The 22,767-nt window shown below is 31.7% G+C and overlaps 1 protein-coding gene across 16 annotated transcripts in view; it reads right to left on the bottom strand.

Moving 5' to 3' along the window:
- CHD9 (chromodomain helicase DNA binding protein 9) overlaps positions 1-22,767 on the bottom strand; it is a 250,227-nt gene that overhangs the window by 33,407 nt on the left and 194,053 nt on the right. For all 16 annotated transcript variants that reach the window (XM_031954497.1, XM_031954491.1, XM_031954498.1 and 13 more), the window contains 8 exons: positions 20,552-20,662; positions 18,677-18,873; positions 18,047-18,246; positions 16,016-16,175; positions 15,447-15,536; positions 13,915-14,018; positions 4,438-4,555; positions 738-795 (listed from right to left, as the gene is read on the bottom strand). In XM_031954497.1, the coding sequence (XP_031810357.1) occupies positions 738-795; positions 4,438-4,555; positions 13,915-14,018; positions 15,447-15,536; positions 16,016-16,175; positions 18,047-18,246; positions 18,677-18,873; positions 20,552-20,662 (1,038 nt within the window). The remainder of the gene's footprint in view (positions 1-737; positions 796-4,437; positions 4,556-13,914; positions 14,019-15,446; positions 15,537-16,015; positions 16,176-18,046; positions 18,247-18,676; positions 18,874-20,551; positions 20,663-22,767) is intronic.

Genomic DNA, 22,767 nt, shown 5'->3' with positions numbered 1-22,767 from the left:
TTTTGGACTATCAGTCAAAACAGACATTTGAAAAGGAAATCTTGTGATTCCTTTGGAAAAAAGTGCAGAAGTAACTGAGCTTTCACAATCTACACCAGTGAAATATAAGCTTTAGTGGATCTGATAAAGCTGAGAAGTCATCAGTATGGGTCCAATGACAAATTAATTGTCTGTCACCTAAGTATCACCTTACTGAAGTCAGGAGAGTTTTTTTTTTTATTAAAAGGACATTTATTAATAAAATGACCACAACTTTTGATTCTTAAAAATTTTTTTACCCACAGCAACTTCCAAAGATAATCTAGTAAGGCATAAAGTAGGGTTGCAATTTCCTTGTGTAGACTTAGTACCCACACTAAAGAAATCTCAAAATCTCCAAATACTGAAGAATGAAAAGGAATCATCTTTATACCTTTGTCTACAATTATAAGTTTGTATATTTAATACTAGTCACAAATGATGGTTACACATTACTATGCAAAAGTGAATACAATGGCAAATAAATGTGAAGCTGTTTTTATGCTATTTACATTATTTGTAATTGACTAATGTGCCCCAGCTTTAAATTAAGCAAATAAAAATATTACTTTGTAATTTGATTATCTATAATAATCTTGCCTGTCTAACTATTTTGAAATATAAGTGTTACATACAATGGAAACCTATAGAATTACATGCAAAAGAAGCCATACATAAAATGGAAATGGAAACCAAGATATCAATGATTTTAAATATACCTCCAAGTCATCTTTGAATAAAGCTGGAGCTGGTTTATATTCTGGGTCTTCCACATCCCTGTTAATATACCAATATGCATTGCAATTACTTCCATGCACTTATCACTTTGATAAGACAAATGGTAAAAGTCTAGATGAAAGAGTTATTTGTTTGGTTCATTTTCTGTAACAGAAATAGATCCCATAACTAGAAAAGGCAAAAGATAGGAAATTTGAAATCATCTTCAACTAAAATAGATTAAGAGTGCTACAGTAGGGAGGAAGACACTTAAAAGAAAAAAAAGATGGGCTCAGATCACCACCTATTCCTTAGGACAATTTTTTCAAACTTTTGCTGTAAACTCCTTCCCTTGAAACAAAACGATTTTTCCCCAATAAAAAGATCAACACAAATGATTTTCTTACTAGCATTTTAATAAAATCAATAGTTAAACAATTTTATAAAACAGAAACATCTTAAACATAAAATATTCTTAAATTCATTAGAAATCCTTTATAGTTCATATTTATAATATAAAAATAATGATCACCATCATTATGCAATGAATGGGCCCGTTTTTTAATCAAGACATTTCTCAAAACATAGATGATATTTGTATTTGTTTTTCAGTCACTAATAATTTGCATCACTTTGGTAAAACCAGGGAATTCCTTTATTTAGCCACAGTTAAAATATAGGAAGACTGTTTAGGTTCAAAATTTTGCTTCAAAACACTAACATAAAACAAAGTCTATTCAATATTCTTGTTCAAATGGAAAAAAGATTAAATGTATCTAAGTCCATGGAGATTGAATTTCTCATCTATTTGTATTTATGAACATCTAGGTCTTTAAAATAAAATAAGATCTAATTTTGTAGACTGATGAGGTGATAACTAAGTCTTTAATTTCTTACATATAATTTGCAAAGCAGGTATTTTTTACACTGAGAAACATCAAAAATATTACTTTGTAATTTGATTATCTATAGCTGTAACTTCTTCATAAATTACCTTATTTTTCTCAATCATAGTACAAATTTGAAAATTTTACCATTAATTAGGTAAGTGAGCTCCAGCTTTTAAAAAAAATAGCCAGTCAAATTAAAGGACTCTATTTTTGTTACTTGAATGAATTTGCTTAAAATTTATTGCTATGACTAAGAAAAATGGCAATTTCAAAGTAGTACACAGATACAATGTCATATTAAATTGCTGTGTGTTTCTATAATATATAAGTATCCTATGCTTTGCATCTATACTGTCATGCAATATTGCAAAGAAAAGCAACTTTTTAATGTATTCACATAAAGTGATTACAGCTTGAAAAACTACTTAGTTTCACCTTCATATTTCTACTATTACAAATAATTGTGAAACATGAATTGTCCAAATTGTATGAGGAAGTCACATTTTAAATTAGTACTTGGAATCTTGTGTTTCCTCCTGGAAGCCAAAGAGTTTCATGAGTAGAGGGGTTGAAATAAATTTTCCTACTTATCAATTTTATGAAAAAATTCAGCAACGCAACTGAAAATTCCTGATGCAGCACTGCAAGAAACAGATTTGCACAGTAACAAACCATTCCTAACACCAGTCTTATTAACATACCATTTATATGTAACTAAATGCAAACATTTAACTATATTTCTTGTTCAACTATATGCAATGCAAAGTGAAAAGATTTTTTGTTTCCCAAGTGAATTTTTTTTTTTTGGGGGGGGGGGGGGGAATATACAGAATCACATAGCTATTGTTTAAGTATCTGAGGTTGGATTTGAACATGGATCCTCATGACTCCAGGGCTATTGCGCTATTCACTATGCCATGGAGCTATTCCTTCCTAGCCGACTTGAAAGGTCTCCAAATTGAACCATTCAAAGCTGTTTTTCAAATAATTCACCAAACATCATTGAACTTTTTCAGTAGCAGATGTTTGTATCATAGTGTCTTATGGAATAAGATTTTTTACACTTAAGAATTCTGTAAGCAACTTTAAACAATGAAAGCAATCCTTCTGGTGTTATAGACAGGTTTTTCTTTTTTTTTGGACAACGTGTGTTTTACCTTATTAAAGGCATCAAATTTTCTCTAAAAAATTATCTTATCTTGCTAATATATTCTGTATGTATACTTTCAAGACAGTTTCAATTTATTAGGTTTCATGTTATCTTTAATTAAAACATTCATACAAAAACCCCCACACAGTTGGCTGTCCTCTCTACTAATTACAGTTCTTGTAAATCTTAATGATAAATATAATGGACTACAGTTCTTGGATTTGAGCTTTTGATTGTGTGTTCTATATTTTTATTATTTACGCTATTTCTATTGACTTTGCTTCAATTAATATTCTTCTTCAAAATAGCTACATATTTATCTATTATAAAGAAATAATATTTTGCTTTTAAAATGAGATGATAAAAATTTAAGAAAGTTAAACTGAAATTTAATTGCTAAAAATGTCAAATGCTTACTTATACTTATTCTCCAGTCATTTTAATAATTTTGAAGGGGAGGGGGAAATCAAGTTATTATACTTGCCAAGATGAATAATGTTGAGAAATATAATAGATACTGTACTTTAACCTCCAGAAAGACTGTTAAGTTTTGAATCTATATTCTTCATGTTCAAATATAGCAAGCACCATAATGGCATAATTCATCTGTGCCATAAGTTTAGGTTGATTAATACAGAAGGTGACAGATTATGTTTAGTGCTGAAAATTGAGCTACTCTGACTCAAAACTGACATCATTTGCTTATGATTACATAATCACTAATAGCATTCATTATTGGAAGAAATTTCCTGTTTTATTTTCACTTTTGTTGAATCTAATTTTAACTTTTTTTTCATTAAATAAAGATGTATTTCTGCAATAGTTGTATTAGAAAATATCAAATAGGTTAGACTATCTTTTTGCTTTCTCTGTAATTCAAAAGAGATTGTGGCAGTGTGAAAAAACTCTCAGTTGTTGTATCGCTGATTTCAAAAAAGTCATCTGCTTATTTCCACCTAGTGAGATGAGGATGATTTTAAAGCAAATGAACAGATTATCTTACAATTCTCTAAGTCTCATAATCCTATTCTTTCTTCTTCTTTCTCATATACTTGTCATCTTATAATACTTCTCCTATGGTCTCAAACTACTTGTTCATTTAAAGAATGTGTCTAAGTCACTAGGGCTACATTTACTTGCTTATCACACATGGTTGTTATATTTGCTTCACCACCGTAGCACAATAAGTGTCTTCTGGATGATAGAAGATAACAATTACTATTACTCAAACATAATAAAAGGAAACTGTAGTTAAAAACATTTTATATAATCATTTCTTTTAATCCTAACAAGAATCCTGTGAGGTAGATAGTGGAGTTCTCAATTATACAAATAAGGAAAACAAAGCTCAAAGTTTAAATAGCCTACCTGAGATTTCATATCTAGTGAGAAGTCTACTCAGGACACCAATTGTGTGTCAATAATCTTTTTCTTTTCTTCTTCTTCTTCTTCTTTTTTTTTTTTTTTAAAACTTTGCTCACTTAAAAAGTAAATGAAGTCCTTTGCTTTAAAAACAGCTAGATAAATGTTTTTAAGGGTTTCAGTTCTCTATTGTTCATTATTTAATATCACCACTTCAAATTTATGTAATATTGCTAAACAGATCATAGATTCTGCTTTTTAAAATAGTTTACAACTGGTACAATTAAGAATTGCACATACCCATCCATGTAATCATTTGCTCTTTGCTCAGCAGCAACTGCTTTCTCATCAGGTTTTCCTACTCGATCCAAGAAACACAATGCTGGGTCTGCTCTGATTGTGTTGTACTTTTCATAACCTGAAAATACCAATGCTTATATTATTCTTATTTTTCTTTATTAAAGATACAGTAAACCAAAATGGTTTGTTGAATCTGATTATTACAAACTCCCTGAGGGTAGAGACCATAGTGTTTTAATCTTTATATATCAAGTATATTTCAGAGCAGTTTGTACACAGAAGATAATTAATTAATGCTGAAATGAATAAAAAGATATAGTGGTTTTAATGATCTGCAAGTTCAATGAGTTGACAATGTGACAAGAAAGCCAAAAAACTTAATGTTATTCTACACTGCAATGTAAGGTAAAAGTGATCAAAATGAGGGAGATAATGGTCTTAACTCCATTTTGTCCTGGTCAGAATACATTTTGAGGTATAATAGTCAATTATGGATGCCCCATTTTAGGAAGGACATTTGGGAGGGAGGGGAAGTTGAGCCAAGATGGCAGAGAGTAAGCAGAACTTTTGCTGAGCTCTTCTTGGATTCCCTCCAAATCAACACCAGATCAAGCCTCTGAATAGATTTTGGAGTGACAGAACTCACAAATATGCGAAATATAACAAATTTCCATCAGAAGACATCTTGGAAGGACTTCAGGAAAGATCTGTCTCAACTGGCCAGAGGAAAGACAAGGACCAGCACAGGGAAGTCCACAGAGGAGAGTTCCCTTGTGGAAAATCTAGTAGGAGGTTTTTAGTTTACAACAGCATTGGCTACACTGTCCTGGTTCAGAAGCGAATAGCTGACTATATTCCAGACTAACTGACACAAATAACATTAGTCAAATAATAAGCCCTTGAACCCCAGCATAACAAACAGGACTTGACTATGCCCACCCAGCACAGGAAGGAAGGCAGCAGCACTGGCTCCAGAGCAACATAAAACCCCTATGGCCCTGTAGAGGAAACTCAGGACAATCATGTTCCCTTCCCTTTTGACCTAGGACAGACCTCAATCTTTAAAAAATGAGCAAAAAAGCAAAAGGAGTTCTAACCATAGATAGCTATTATGGAGACAAAGAACGACTTCAAACTCTGAAGACATTAAAGGCAAAATGCTTCCAGCTAAAGCCTTAAAGGGTGATAGAGGTTGGTCTTCAAAGCAAAAGGCTCTCTTGGAAGAATTAAAAAAGGATATTAAAAGAGAGAGGAAAAATGGGGAGAGAAAATAAGAACTTTGGAAAAGGAAACAGAAATTGTCTTAAAAAACAACTTTAAAAAATACAATGGGTGAAATGGAAAAAAAATATACTGAAGAAAACTACTTCTTAAAAAATAGATTTGCAAAATGGAAAAAGAAAACAACTCCTTGAAAAACAGAATTGGTGAAATGGAAAAAAAATCCAATGAATGAAACAACTCATTTAAAAATTCAACTGGCCAAATGCAAAAGGAGGTAAATAAGTTAACTGAAGAAAATAATTCACCAAAAATAGAATTGAACAAATGGTAGTGAATGACTCAATAAGACAACAAGAATGAGTAAAACAAAATAAAAAAACAGAAGAAAATGTAAAACACGTCATTGGAAAAACAACTAACCTGGAAAATAGAACCAGGAGAGATAGTCTAAGAATTACTGACTACCTGAAAACCATGATTAAAAAAAAAAAAAAAAAAAAAAAGAGCCTAGACAGCATCTTTGAGGAAATCATCAAAGAAAACTGCCCTGTTATCATAAAACCAGAGGATAAAATAGTAATAGAAAAAATCTACCAATCACCTCCTGAAAGAGACCACAAAATGGAAATTCTAAGGAATATTGCATTTATGTCTAGGCAAATAAGTCAGATCTAAATATACAGACCCAATCTTTTCCATGAGAGAATAACCAATTCCCTACTAAACTTTTCAAACAGGATTCAGAGGCAACTCAAACTCAACATGTCCCAAATCTACCTCATTAATCTTTTCCCCTATAGCCTCCCTCTTTCCCTATTTCTGTCAAAGGCACAAACATCTGTGTAGTTTCTCATGTTCATAATCTATTATTTTTGACATTTCATTCTCCTTCATCCCACATATTCCATCAGCTGTCAGATTTTGCTATTTCTATTTCCATTTCCTTTTTATTTATTTAATTGTCACCTTAGTTCAGGACCTCATTACCTCTTGTTTAGATTATTCCAAAAGTCTCTTAACCGGAATTTCATTCTCAAATCTCTCACCACTTCAATCTACCCTACACAAATTAGCAAAGCTAATGTTCTTTAAAGGCATATCTTTAAATGCATGTGGCTGTCTCCTCAACTCCAGTGGCTTCCTTTTGTATTTAGGATAAAATATAAATTTTTCTGCATAGCTTCTAAAGCACTTTATCACTTGGCTCCATCCAATCTTTTCAGCCTACTTGGCCATTATTTCCCTTTACACACCCTATGATCCAGTTAAGCCTGCCTTTTCAGTTCCCATCATATAACAGTGCATTTCACGTCTCTTGCCTTTGCTTTAGCCTCTCTCTCCTCATAGAATACCTCTTCCTTTAAAATTTAGATCAAGCATCATCTACTACATGAAACTTTTATTCATTCTCAAGCTACCAGTGCTCTCCTTCCCTCTAAAATTACCTTGTGTTTTCATTAATTTTTATTTATTCCCTGTATGTTCATTCTACACATAAATGAGCATAATGAGCATAAATGTATATAAAAATATATGTATATGTGTACATATATCTTCCCCAATAGAATATAAGCATCAATATTTAATTATATTTCTAACCTCAGCATGTAGAACATAGTAAATACTTGTTGAAGGTAAAAGTTTAACATAGAGAATAATAAAGGATTGAAAATGATGGTCTAGAAAATATTGAGAGCAAGGAATACTTTGCCTATGTTCAAAATGTAGGCTAGTCCCATTCCTTAAATAGAAGTAAAAAAAATAAAACAAAACTTGAACACTTCATGCTCTAGATTAATCAAGGAGAATGTCTTTTAAAAATAAGGAGGGAAAAAGAGGCTTAGTACAAAAATAAAGAAAATTATCTGCAAGTGCAGAAGAGATTCTTGATCAGTCAGGAAGTTAAATGGTGAATGGATGTGACACAGAAGAGAAAAGAAAGTATTACAACAGAGCATGAGAGTCTACCCCCCAAAAATGTGCTGTTACTTCTCAGGAAATAAGTGCTTCAACATGACAAATTTGGAAATATATTTAAAAGAATTTCACATATTTAACATATAACAAATTGCTTGCTATATTGGGGAAGGAAGAGGGAAGGGAGAAATTTGGAATACAAAGTTTTATAAAAATAAGTGTCAACATCTTTACATGTATTTGGAAAAATAAAACACCACTAAAAGGTGGAGAGGGGGAAGGAAATAAGCACATGTTGAGCAAAGAACAATTCTACAGATCCTTATAAAGGCAGGCTGAAATAGCAAGGGTCAAAGGAAGAAAAGATGAATATGGTTACTGATTATTCTACTGAGGGAAGACTAAAGCAGGTATTTGTCTCATTTATGACAACAGAAGAGAGTTCTCCAATTGTCCTAGACTGATAAAAAATTTCTTGATGACTGCTACTCAAGGCAATTTTGGTAGGTACTACTAATAATTTGAGAAGAAATCAAAAAAGTTCTGTTTAAAGATTAAGTCTTGGTGTTTTCATCATTGTTGCTGACCAGAGAGAAGCACTTAGGAAATAAAAGTAGATATATACCTCTCAGATTGGTTAAGATGATAGGAAAAAATAATAATGAATGTTGAAAGGGATGTGGGAAAACTGGGACACTAAAACATTGTTGGTGGAGTTGTGAATTGAGCTAACCATTCTGGAGAACAATTTGGAACTATGCCCAAAAAGCTATTAAATTGTGCATACCCATCGGCTCAACAGTGTTTCTACTGGGCCTGTATCTCAAAGAGATCATAAAGAAGGAAAAGGGACCCACATGTGCAAAAAAAAATGTTTGTGACAGCCCTTTTTGTAGTGGCAAGGAACTGGAAACTCAGTGGATGCCTATCAGTTGGAGAATGGCTGAATAAATTGTGGTATATGAATGTTATGGAATATTACTGTTCTATAAGAAACAATCAGCAGGATGATTTCAGAGAGACCTGGAAAGAGTTAGATGAACTGATGCTAAGTGAAATGAGCAGAACCAGGAGATCATCGTACATGGCAACAGCAAGATTATATGATGATCAATTTTGATTTATATGGCTCTGCTCAACAATGAGATGACTCAGGCCATTTCCCAAAGATTTTGTGATAAAGAGAGCCATCTATACCCAGAGAGAGAACTGTAGGAACTGAGTGTGGATCACAACATAGCATTTTCCACTTCTTTTGCTGTTGTATGCTTGAATTTTATTTTCTCTCATTTTTTTTCCTTTTTGATTTGATTCTTCTTGTGCAGCAAGATAATTGTAAAAATATATATGCCTACATTGGATTTACATATATTTTTACCATATTTAACATATATTGGATTACTTTCCATCTAGGAGATGGGGCTGGGGAATTGGAATCCAAGGTTTTGCAAGGGTCAATGGTGAAAAATTATCTTTGCATATGTTTTGAAAATAAAAAGCTTTAATAAAAAAAATGAAAGTAGATGAAGAAAATAAATAGTTCAAGAAAAGAATATGTGTGAATAAGATTTGGATTTTTGTACCCTGGTTTCAACATAAGAGTTGATGAGCTCCTCCCCAGAGAAATTCATTTGCCTAAGTTATATTCCTATATTCAAAAATATTTATTGCATCTACTTTTATGATAAGGAAGAACTTTAAATTAAGGAGGAGATCCAACAACTGGAGAATGACTTAACAAATTATGATATCTGAATGTAATGAAACATGAGTGCATTGTAAGAAATGGTGAAAGTAAGTATTTTAGAGAAACTTGGGGAGACTTGTAAGAACTGATGCAAAGTAAAGTGACCAGAACCAAAACAATTTACATAATAACAACAATATTACAAAGACAAGCAATTTTGAAAAATTTAAGAACTCTGATCAAATACAATGATAAACTATGGTTTCAGAAGACTGATGAAACATTTTATATGCATCTTGACAAAGACATGATAGACTCAAGATACAGAATAAAACATATCTTCAAGTTTGGGCAATGTGGGAATTGTTTTGCTTGTATATATACATATTTGTTAGAAAGGTTTTTTTTTTTTTCTTTTTTTTCTTTGCAATTTGTAGGAGGAGATTCTAAGGTAAGAGGGAAGTAGGGATAAAGTTGCCAAAAAAACAAACAAACAAGCAACTCAACACAAAAACAAACCAGGTTCACTGAAGCATTTTTAAAAAATATATAGGAGAGTCAGAAGACCAGCAGACAAGCAAAATGGCTTTGAATGTCACAAGCTGTATGTAATAGAAACATGCAATTTCATGTATAATCTATTATGTGTATATATATACTATATACATGGAAATGCTCATTTTATTTAGTGGTTTTTAAGTTCAAAATAAAAAAAAAAAGAATTCATTTGCCTATTAAAATATAAGCAAAAGGGCTTTAAATTGAAAAGGAAGAAGGAAGAAGAAAACTATATATATATATATATTCCCTAAGCTAGATACCAACAGGAATAAACTATAAAAAACACAGCATAAATACCCAGAAATTTACAGGGAACATATAAGCAAGGAAAAAAGTCAGTAATAAAAAATTTGTCCTCAGATGGTTCTACAACTTTTACTAAATATGAATAACAATTAAGTGAATGACTTTAGGGAAATCATTTAATATCCCCTGGACCTTGGTTTTCATCTCAGCTGTAAAATGCAAGAGTTAATTTAAGTAGTCATTAATGTTCTGTCCAGTCCCGGACGTATGATCCTGCAAACTAGAATTCTTAAAGCAAAGATGCAAACTTAACATGAAATATTACTGAGATTTGGAGAAATGAAATTAACAAAGCCCTAGAATATATATAGCCCTAGAAATATATATTTGATTCAAAAGGAACAGGACAAAAAAAAAAAAAAAAAAGACCATGTCACTACAGTTCCAAAACCTTCCACCACTGAAGATTTTGTTTCCCTTTTGTCTCAAAGATAAAATATAGATTTCCTTGACATTTAAAGTCCTTTACAATCTGACTCCAGCCTGCTTTCTTGGTTTATTTTATGTAATTCTTATTTTTGAACTCTATGTTCAGCTACATTTTCTTATTTGCTATTGCCTAAACTAAAGGAATTAAACTAAACTATTCTAGTTCCAATTTCCATGCCTTTCCATTATACTCTCTGGCTCACTTTTGTGTCTTGGCGTCTCTGGTTTCCTTTAAGCTTCAGCTCATATACTAACTCACAAGTAGAGCCTTTCCTGATTCTTAGTGTTTTTGTCTCTAACTTCAAATAATTACAGATATACTTAGGTTTACATGTCTTAACTCTCTCCTCATTATCCTCCCTCTGCAAATAAAAATAAGCTCCTTGAAAGCTGGAGATGCTTTCTGTTTTTGTTTTTGTTTGTTTTTTTTTTCTTAATTCACTATGCCTAGTGAAACAGTGAAAATTCTTGCTGGGTTCAATCCAATAAGAATTTATTGACCATTGACTATATGCCACAAACTAGGCTAGGCTTGGGAGCTTCAAAGACAAAAATGATAACTATCCTTGTTCCCAAGGAAATTCCATTCTAATAGAAGAATCTATACTCTAGGTGACTTAGATCTCTATAAGGATGCTAGGGAGCAAGTGGTAAAGCTCAATGAAAGCAGAGACAGAAGACATGAATTATTATTGACACACATCCTAAGCAGGACATATAGAGTTTCTTCGTTGCCAAAAGCAAAGCAGCCAATAACTTCCTGAATTATCTTAGTGATCTAATATTAAAAGGTAGAGTACATAATAAAAGGAATAATGGTGTTTAGCTTGGGCACCACATTTTCAGAAGGATAATAAATTGGAGCCTTCCATGAGCCGGGCATCTGGAAAAGTCAAAGACTTCAATATTATCTTAATTGATAGCTGAAGAGACTATCTTAATAATCTGAATTAGCTGAAAAGACTGAGAATCTCTAGAGAAGATTCTTTAGCATGAAAAAGAAAAGACTATTGAGAAATATAACTATATTAAAATATGTATAGGGCTGTTATATTGAATTTGGCCTACTTTATCTAGATCCAGAAGGTAGAACTGGGTAAAAGCTACAAATATGATAATTTAGGTTTGATGTAAGGAAAATCTTCCTAGAAATTACAGCTATTTAACAGTGGAATAAATTACTTCATAAAGTAGTATAATCTTCCTTGTTAGAGGTTATTGAGCAATGGTTCAATGACTACTTTAAGGGTTTACTATAGAGTATTCTCATTCAAGTCAGAGTTGGTTAAGATGGCTTAAGGTCCCTTACACCTAAGATCCTGTGATTTTATGAATTTTATATCATGGAACACAATTAAAATTCATAAGAAATTCTTAAATGCAAGTATTTTAATGGGACAGTTAAGCAGTGCAATGGATAAAATACTGGGCCTGGAGTCAGAAAGATTCATCTTCCTGAATTCAAATCTGGCCTTAGACACTTATTACTTCTGTGACCCTGGACAAATCACTGAACCCTGGGTGCTTCAGTTACTCATCTGAAAATGGAACTGAAGAAGGAAGTGGCAATCCACTCCATTATCTTTGCTAGAAAATCCCAAGTGGAGTTATGAAGCTAGCAAGTTCTGACTGAAATGAAAGAACAACAAAATTCAGATAGATGGGGACAAAAAGACAAACAGTCCCTAACCTCAAACAACTTAATAAGGCAAATAACTTAATAAGACAAATATAAGAATATTTATACTAAAAATTAGAATATAAGAATGGGAGAAGTATGGAGTGCTATGAGATTTAAGAGGGGTGAAGTAATTTGCTGCTGAGATGGACCAGGAAAGACTTAATGGAAGAGAAAACATCTGAGTTCATTCTAGAAGGTGTTCTTGGTGTTCAAGGAATGGAGTTGAGGAGAAGGAAACTTTAGGTATTAAGCATAAATAAAAATACGAATGCAAAAATAGAACAGCATGACTTGGAATATACATCACATTTCTTATCAGAAATGAATTCGAAGACTGGAAAGGTTGGGATCAAGTTGTGAGGGGTTTTGAGTGGCAGTCTATTTAGTAGGTAGAGGAGAAGTAAATAATTAGGAAGATAATTTTGAAAGGAGAGGTAAAATTAGAGAAGTAAACAACCAAAGACATGTAACTCATTGAAATATTCTGCAGAAGGGTAATAATAAGAATAGAAGTAATAATTTGTTTTTTTGTAATGCTTTAAAAGTGACAAACTATGTTGGTGGCAGTGACGAAAAAAAAGAAATCAAGAGATGGAGAAGAATCAATAAAACTTAAAATCTGATTGGATGTGAGGGATGAGAAAGAGGCTGAAGTTTTAAACCTGGAGACCTTGGAGAATGAGGGTACCATCTAAGGAAACAGGGAATAGTTCAAGCTTAAAGCCTTTAGATTTTACAAAGCTCTTTCCTCACACCGTTATGAGATATGGAGTGTAAGTATTATTCTATTTTGCATATGAGAAAAATGAAGTTCAGGGCAGTAACTTTTCCTAGATCATACAATTATGAAGTTATAGAGAAGGGAATTAAACAGGTCTCCTGACTTCAATCCAATGTTCTTTCAATGTTTTTACAACATAGACTCTACTATATAAGTAGAGAAACCAGATTTTGCTTGAAAATAGTTACATTCTGTTTTATATATGCTGATTTTTAATTAAGGAAGAAACCTATGGTAAACAATTAGAAATGTGGGACTATACATCAAGTAAGGGATAAGGGCTGAGAATATGTAAATGACTCAGTAATTTGCATGGAAGTTAATTAAAGCTAGCAGAGAGGATGAGATCATCAAAGGAGATAGTACAGTGAAAAGGAATACAAATTTAATAAAAGGCTACATCCCTGATCTTGCCCAATACAGATTCCTAAAGCTTTAGAAATATGGTTGTTTTTCAATGTGAACTGTTCATGTTTTTATAGAAGTGACATAGAAATTTTTTTATAGAAATCATCTTAATCAAACACAAATTATAAACCCATAAACTCTTAAAGTTTTATTAAATGTAGATACATAATAAGCAGAACTCTAGCATAAACCAGTCACAATATTTAGGACATCTATAGGAGAAAGGCAGCACCTAAGGCCTAGAGCCCTACAGGTTCCCCCAGGAGATTAGGAGAAGAGCATAAGAGTGGAGGAGAAAGTGTTATGTATTCGAATGTAAGACTAATGAATTGGTTGAGGAGCAAAGTTTGTTCACTGTTTTCTATAAGTATCTCTAACTACAAAGCTATAATCAATAAAATGCACTAAATGAGCTAAGTTATATTAATGACTGTATTTCATCATATAAAGAAAATGCCCACATCACTTTGCCCTTTTACTTACCATGTTTAAAAACTCCAATAAGAAGAGATTTATCTGCATCAAGATCCCACCACGCAGCAGGGACTTCAGAATGGTCTGGCTCAGGGACCCAAACATCAATGTCACTAAAATATAATCATCAACAGAGTAATAGACTTGATTACAAGTCAGAGGAAAAAAGTAGCAACTAGAGGGTAATTAGAGTTAATACTATTATAAGACTTTACTACTAAGAAAAGTAATTCCCGATAAAATATTTTTTCAATAGTGATCTAAAATGGTGAAGTCCTTAGGCCATATGTGTTATATGATTTCAATATGTTTTTTGATTTGTGTATTTATTTTTCAACCTATCATTATTCAAGAGTATAACACATCTGGAAATTAATAATAATAGCTAACTCTTATGCAGTGTTTTAATGTGTGCAAAAATCTTTGCATATATATGTAAATATATATATATTTAACACTATGAATAGGTACATTATCAGGCCTACTTTATAAATTAGAAAACTGGGGAGATAGAGTTTAAATGATTTGCCAAGAACTCCCATTCATAAGTATTAAATGCAGACTTGGATTTGGGTCTTCCTGACTGAATCCAGCACTCTATCCATTGTGCATCTAGATGCTTCATTTAACATAATATAAAAGTATCCCTTTTCTCCTTGATCCAAAAAGTACAAATGTCTTTGTACAAGAAAACTTATGGTAAAGTAAATTTATCTTAAGTGAATCTGATCTCACTTCCAAACATAACAACAGGGATATGCTCCTCTGGAAAACAAAAACATCACTTTAAAGCAGAAGAGACCTTTGAAATTATCTAGTCCAACATCTTAATTTAATAGATAAGGAGAATGAGGCTCAGTTTTTAAGTGACTTGGTTCAAGGCTACATAATCAAGATGAATTAATCATTGGATAGAATAAAGACTGAAGATAAGACAGCAGCAAAACTTAAAAAAAAACATACAAAGGGAATTTTATTCCATTTAATTCAGCAAATATTTATCAAGTTTCTACTATATATACAGCACTGAGACAGAGGGACACATGGTAGGATCATGTTTTCCCATTGTTGATTAGCAAAGGGAATCCTGTTGATGAGATAGAAAAATCGAGAGAGAAGAAAAGAGGATGAGGAGAGAAAGAGATATGTAAACCACAGTTTGTATATAAGAGAAGGTCATAATCTAGGTGTTCTTTTATGGGAGACAATAAGCTTATATGATTGTACCTATCTTAATTAATAACAATCAAATGATTTGCTATGTAACTAATGACATTATGATCTATTTTTATATTAATTCAACTCTTTGTTGAAACCTGCTATTATTCCATAACTTAAAAGGCAAAATAAGAAAAAAATTCTGTAAATATGGTGAATTTTGCTTATTAGGACTAATTTGTGATTTAATAGAATCTAAATTTATGCAATACATTTCAGCAAGAGACACTTATTTTTATGTCATCTATTTTCAAAAAATGAAAAACTTCAAAAGTCACATCTATCCATATATATGAAAAATATGAATGATTAATTTAATTCACCTTGCTTCAACTCCATCAAACACTTTCTGGAATTCATTACCAATGACTTCTTGTTTCAAATAATACAGCATCCTCACTCGAAGCAAAACCCTAAAAACAAAACGTATAGAAAGATCAAGACTATCTAGCTTCCCATTTGATATATTACTAAGAACTTCTATTGTAATTAAAAGAACATTTATCTGTGCAAAAATTAAGGATGCCTCTGAGCCTTTTCCACTATAAGGTTAAGAATAAAATAACTAGTAATAACTGTTTTTAATTAAATGACTTTCCATACCATATCATATCACTAGGATGTTAAGGTATATAATTGCTTTACCTTTAAGATTATAAAACAAATTAGGGGTACTTGTTCAAAAACGAGGAAACAGAGATATACAGAAGTACAGTGACTTGCCTGATAACACTTGCTAAGTTGAGAAAAGAACCTTCGATTCAAGCCCTATGTATTCACTAAGCCATGCTTCTTCTTCACTATGGAATATTAATTTATGGAATATTTCATTTGTGAAGAAAGAAAAAGTAGATTTTCAAAAAAAGGTGTTTAAAAAAAGAATGCTACCTACTTATTACAATGATGTTTTATGTGTTTTTTATAGCCTTCATCTTGTAGTAGATGCTCAGGATTATACTTTCGAAGCCATTCTGCTTTATGGATATCAAATGTGCTTGTTTGAGTTTTCACTTTCTTCCCTTTTCTGCCCCTGGGGACAGGAGCTGACAGACCTACAAAAAATGAGAAAAAAATGTGGAGTGAATGATAGTTTATACAAATGTTATAATCTGAAATTTTTTTTCAGCTTAAAAATTTCAAGAAAATATTTGAAATCTTTGTTCAAGAATTTAAGAGACAGTTCTTAAGACTTTAATCTAATACTTCCCTAGACTAGTACAAATTTAGAATTAAAGGTCATATATCTTTCAAGTTGTACACTACCAAGTGTAGGTAAAAAACCTACGGTACTTATTAATTTTTTGGATTTCAACGTAAATGTCAAATATAAATAAAGCTCTTCATATCCTCAAAAGCCATCAGCAATTTTATTTGGTTTATTAAAGGACTTTTTTTCCCCCCTTCTCAGTTAACATTTGTTTTGAAACATAAAATTTTCTAAGTCCCTTCACATACTCACACCTACCTAAGACCACTGGCTACTAACTGCAGTGAGCTTCACAAGAAGCACTGCTACGTTCCAAGGTGCTTATTTCTAAAATTGAATATTTTAAGGATCCACAGTTTTAACAATATGGGTACTCTTTCCACGCAAAAAGAGGGCAACCTCTTGTATACCTGTACTGATGATCTATAAGAGTTGCTGTAAATAAAATAAACATTTTGGTGATATGTTTTCTGACCACTGTTAGGCAGGTAGTTGTATAGACAAAACCATAATAAATGGAATCAATGTAATCTTGGATAAATAATGTACAGATATCTTGGTAGAGATACTAAGTAAGGTATTAAAGAAATACCACAGACAACTGAATAGATAAGAAAAGAAAGCTGGCATAGTATTCAGATTGTAATTAGCTACTGAATAATTAAATTAATTTTACTTTAGTAAGCTTTTTCCTGAATGTTATTCTTTATATTTTTAAATAGATTAAATTGAAAGCTTTCAATTTTATCAACAACTATGGCTTGTTAGATTGCAAGAGATTCATTTACTCTGCAAATTCATTCAATCAATCTTATTAATTTACAGCAAAGCAAAACATGAAACAGTATCAGGCATGCTGCAGATTGCTTATTTGAAAAGGTCATTCTAAACTAAAGCTCATTAGTTACTTAATATGACAGCATTATGAACTATGAAAATACTTTACATATACTATGAATACAAAATTAAAAAAAAATCACATCTCTGTACTCAAAATACTTCCTATTATGGGCAAAAATTAGTATGAAATAGACATGGAACCATTCTTAAGTCTTTATATATGGTAACTATAGGAGAAAATAATAATATTTGACAATTTGAAGGAAGTTCTTCATAAACAAGTTTGAAATATATCACTGTTTTTCAAGGCAGCACAGAAACTCTATTGTTTCTGAAATAATGTTTCAAGAAACTGAATGTTTTGTTTTTACTATGTATTTGAAGAACTTAAAAGTATCACAAAACTTCTTTTCACTACATTTGCCCAAAATAAGAAGAAATTATGATTACTGAGGTAAAACTATAAAGTTTAATTTTTCTTTAAGAGTTTATAAACAAAGTTTAAGTGCATAGAACACTGCTTTTTTAAATAAAACTTACAAAATCATTTCATAACTCAATACTAATATTCTGTGATCAGAAAGTCAAATTTCTAATTATTTTATTTGAAGACAAAAGTATTTACCTTATTTATATAATCAATTATTTACAATAACTTGTAGACTGGTTGAAAGATGAACAATAATTCTCAAAATATACAGAAATTGAAGCACAAAGATACTAAGATTGCAGTAAGTAAATGGTATATAAAAAAAGACTTCAGTAACTCCTACATATTTTTGGGGGGGTGAGGGGTATTAAGCCACATGTAGAAGAATTCTATTTTTAAAACTGCTTTGGTTTTAATTTGTCATATTAAAAAGGTATTATTTTTACCCAGATGATTTTGCAATTCTCTTGTTTGCCCATCCTCCGTAGGAGTAATGAGATCCCATATGAAACCCTTAATCTTCTCATCTCCTCTGTAGTGAACAAGGCAATATGCTAAAAGGGCTCGGCAAATGATCTCCACATCTTGTTCATTTAGTTGTCTTTTAAACCGACCATGAGCTAGAATCTCTCTCCATCGACCCCACCTGGTCCAAAAGTTAATATATTGTTAAAGTATATTAAAAAACAAATTGAAATGGTCCTAAACCATATAAACAAATAATTATAAACAAATGCAAATATGTGTTCGTTGTATTAAAATTTAGTTACAATGTGCCAGAAAAAAACTTTCTCCTCTTGACATGAGTTTATGACATAATTTCTTTTACCATTTAAAACTGTGAATAATAAATTTTCTACTTTGAATTACTGAATAAATATCAGGGCCAACCTGAATTAGATAGCTGTACTTTATGGATATAGCTTGTATATACTCAAATAATATTAAGGATATTCACTATTCAGATATTAATACCTTAAGCCTGGATGCTTAAACAAATTTTATTGACTGCATCCAAAAGAGAGTATACTAGTGCAAATATGTAATAATCATAGACATAAAGAATAATATTTTACCCATAAACTAGTAGATTTTTCTCCACTCGAAAGCATTCTGTCCTTCCATAGCCATTGGAACGGTCACATGGTCTCCGGAGTTTGGGCTTATCATCTCCCTCACTTTCAACTTCAGACAATTCAGCCAATTCATCTTTCGTGGCACTAAAGGGTCTTGTTTGTTTTCTAATCCTTGGAGTATCAATAACTAAGCTGTTCTATAAAATTAAACAGACATTATTTGAGGTTCCCTTTATTTTTTCCTACTTTAGAAAATTTTACATGTAATTTATCAACAATAGAGTTTTTATATAAATGTTCAAATTTTAGAGATTTGTGAATTATTCACAGTGGATATTAATTATTTTGGACCAAAGGCAGTACTTACCCAGTATCTATAAGTTGGATAAGTTGGATAAAGCTCAATTAGATTCATATGAAACAGTATGAAAAATGGCTCGCAATTCTTAAGTCTCATAAGTTCAATTTTATCCTCTTCTCCTCACCCCCCATCTTTCCTCACGCTAACAGTAAAACCAAGGAGGAAAGAGAGGGAAAAAAAAACTTCTCTAGGCTAATTTTATTTCTCCTTTCATACTTGCTTGCAGTTTCATTAATGGAAGGTTTCAACAGTAGCATGGAGAACTATCTCCAAGATAATAGTAATGAGATAAGTAAGAATAGCTTCTGAATGAGATGAAAGTTTTGAGCAAATGAAAGATGGCCTGGAAGCCAGGAAAATTAGAAGTCAAGTTCTGCTTTTGACACATATAGATTGTGTAATTCTGATGCTGACCAGAGAGTTTGCAAACCTAGGAGGAACTTCCTATGGTAATAAAAATGAATTTCTAAGATGAATGTCACATTTTACATTATCCCAGGAAATACAATGCTAATCTCTAACAGAAGCAGAATCTAAACGTACAAGTCATCATTCTGAAGCCATTATTTTACTTTAGTATTTCAAGTTTAAAAGGAAAAAAATATTGGTGTGGATAATTTTTTCACTACAGAATTAGACTGAAATTCCTCTAGGCCTGAGTTACACAGAACTTTCACATTCCCCTCTTCCTACTCCATCTCTTTTCTTTGTTTTGGCTAATATGGTTACCACCCTAGTTCAAGTGCTAATCATCTATCTCACTTGTGATAGCACCCTAATTGGCTTTCTCCTCTCCAATCAACATACAGGTGCCAAAATTATCTTCCTTTAAAAGATGTCTGAAATGTCCCTAGTTCAAAACCTTCAGCAGGCTACTGCCTTTCTATTCTTATTTCATATTACTCCCCATATTCCAACATACAATACTGTTGTCTTCCCCCACACTTTATATACCTCTCTTTCTTCTGTGTATTTCCATATGCCATCGCTCATGCTTCCAATGCACTTTCTCTTCCTCCATTTCCCAGAATTCTTATCTTTTTTCAAGACTTAGATCAGGTACCCACCTCCTTTGTGAAGCTTTCCTTGGTCCTCCCAGTTGTTAGTTCTTTCCCCGCTTTATATCAGTGATAAGTAATAACACCTTGTATATTAAGGATTTTAACCGAGTGGTCTTTATGAGATGCTGTCCTGCCTCCTTGCTCTTTCAAAAATTAATACCCTAAAACATTCTTGATATGCCACACTTAACTTAGCTAAGTTATTTCTTGGATAGCATATTTATTAACAATGAAAGTCTTAACAGCTTACTTTACACTTTGCTAGTACAACCTTTGAGAAGTTAGGATTATTTCTACACTACTGTGAGGCATTAAGTTAGAACTTAATCTCCATAATATCTGTACAAACTCTTCATAATATTTATGCACAAATTCATTGAAGTAATAAAAAACATTATCTCAAGGCACTGTGCTCTAAAAAGATGAACATTTTGGATGAAAGGGAATACTTACTCTGCCACTGATGGCATCTATATCAATTTCTGCTTTCTTTGCCCATTTCTGCCAAAAGTTGGGATCATCTAAGGAAATATCAGTCCGGTTTCCAGAAGCTACAAAACTCGCCTGAAATACATAATAGTCCTTAACTATTAATACTGACACGAAACTTTTACAAGATATATTTTAACCAAAATTCTCCTTGGGTTTATTTTGCACAGCAACGTCCAACACTATTTACTTTCTTGATTCTGAAATGAATTTTTATTTAAATGTCGGAAGATACATACATATCAGTTATCTGCTAGATATTTTAAAATGTACATTTCTTTGTATTGAATACATCCCAGGGGATTTTATTTCATACTGAACTTTTCATATTGAATTTTCATTGCTATATTTCACTTAAGTCTTAGCAGTTCTTATTAATGATCATTTGAATTGAATGATTTGGGACTACTTAACATGAAGAGCCACCATGACAGTTAACACTATAGTTCAAATAAAACAATCAAAATTTTAAAACATTGCCGTCTGGTCACTCACATAAAACCTGAATCATTTATGTCACCAGAATTAATTTCTCTTATTCTGCTGCTAGATATAAGACTGTCAGATGAAACAGTAATTTCTCACGATAAACTCAATTTTTCAATTTAGATTAAATGGATTTTATATGAATTCATTTATGATGACATGTATACCATGAGAGGACCAATCAATTTATTTTTTATTTAAGCAAGTTTAAGCCTTTTAACCTACTCCAGGGAATTATCTTATTAACGGACACATATATTGATTTTAAAAATTCAAGAAATGCTCTAGGATTGTAACAATGGATAAAACCTACAGAAATTAAAATACCTGTTGTGATAAGAGGAAGATGTCATCAAGTACTGGTTTACCGACTGCTTCCAAATGTTAAATTCTAATATCCTAGCTCCCAATAAATCATATTTCTTTAAATGCATTCCTTCAATCATTAAATCCCTTTATTATTTGCAAGAGAAGACTTTTAAATGGTGAAATCCATCTTCCTACAACAGAAAGTAGCAGAAAGATAGTACGGGCCATGTGTTTTCATAGAATGGCCCTTTCAAATAAGCAATCTGCAGCATGCCCGATACTGTTTCATGTTTTGCTTTGTTTTAAATTAAGCTGGTTATAAGCTCCCCCTCCCTCCCCACCAGAGACTAAAAAGTAGGAAAATAATCTTATTTTTAAAAATTTCCTGATTGCACATCCTTAGAAAAACACTGGCTTTTACAAATTTTTAAGGGACCAAAAAAAAAAAAAAAAAAAAAATCACAACAAAGTAGGTGATATTCAGTTATAAATGAAGTTTTCAACAATAGGTTTTAGATGTCAAATATTTAGGGGATAAGGACCATGACTAAATAGTTTATTATTTTATAAAGCATTATGATTTTCATATATGCATACTTAAATTTTAGTCAGTGAAGATACAAGTATCGAAGTTGAAAATATCTTTTAAAAATTATTTCCCCATCTTCGAAAAAATAACTTCTGCTCAGAGTTAGGTATATATTCCTTCTAGAGATTAAAAAAAGCATTTAACTTCAGAGATTAATTCAGCAGGAACCACACCCAGAGGCAAAGATGATTTTAATTAGTCAATTTTTTTTCTAAGTCCCTATTATATGAATAATTCTTGGCAGGGTAGGGAGTGGGGGAAGGAGGAGATGTACAAATTACATCAGGGCAGTCAACTGAATTCTAGTTTTCCTTACTGCCAGTGAAAAGTTTATCCACAATTATTCCTAGATTCAATTCTCCTCTTATATACAGAATTTTTTTCTTTTTTCTTATATTTAAATTATTTTTTCCCTGAAGTTATTTACAAGAGAGTTGAATCTTGGAGCAAGGAGCAGAAATTACAACTCATAACCTGTGGCTTTGTATTTAAGCATTTTACCAAAAAGTTTTAAAAGAAAATAATTATTCAAATGTTTAAGTATTGACATCTACCAACCTCGTCATAGTCAGAATATTCTTTAGTATACTTGAATCATTTTGTCATTTAAGCAAGTATAATATGGAATCATGCATAGTAATAAAATCAAATGCTTTAAATACCATATATAATTTTATCTTATAATTATAATAAGAATATATTATGATTAGATGAAATTTGTGAAACCTTGAACTTTAGTTTTCTCATCTTTATATATGAAATGACCACATCTGCTGATCTCTCTTGTCCCTTCCAG

The sequence above is a fragment of the Sarcophilus harrisii genome, chromosome 2 (genome assembly GCF_902635505.1).
Source record: "Sarcophilus harrisii chromosome 2, mSarHar1.11, whole genome shotgun sequence".
Taxonomy (NCBI): domain Eukaryota; kingdom Metazoa; phylum Chordata; class Mammalia; order Dasyuromorphia; family Dasyuridae; genus Sarcophilus; species Sarcophilus harrisii.
This window is presented reverse-complemented; position numbering and strand designations above follow the sequence as displayed.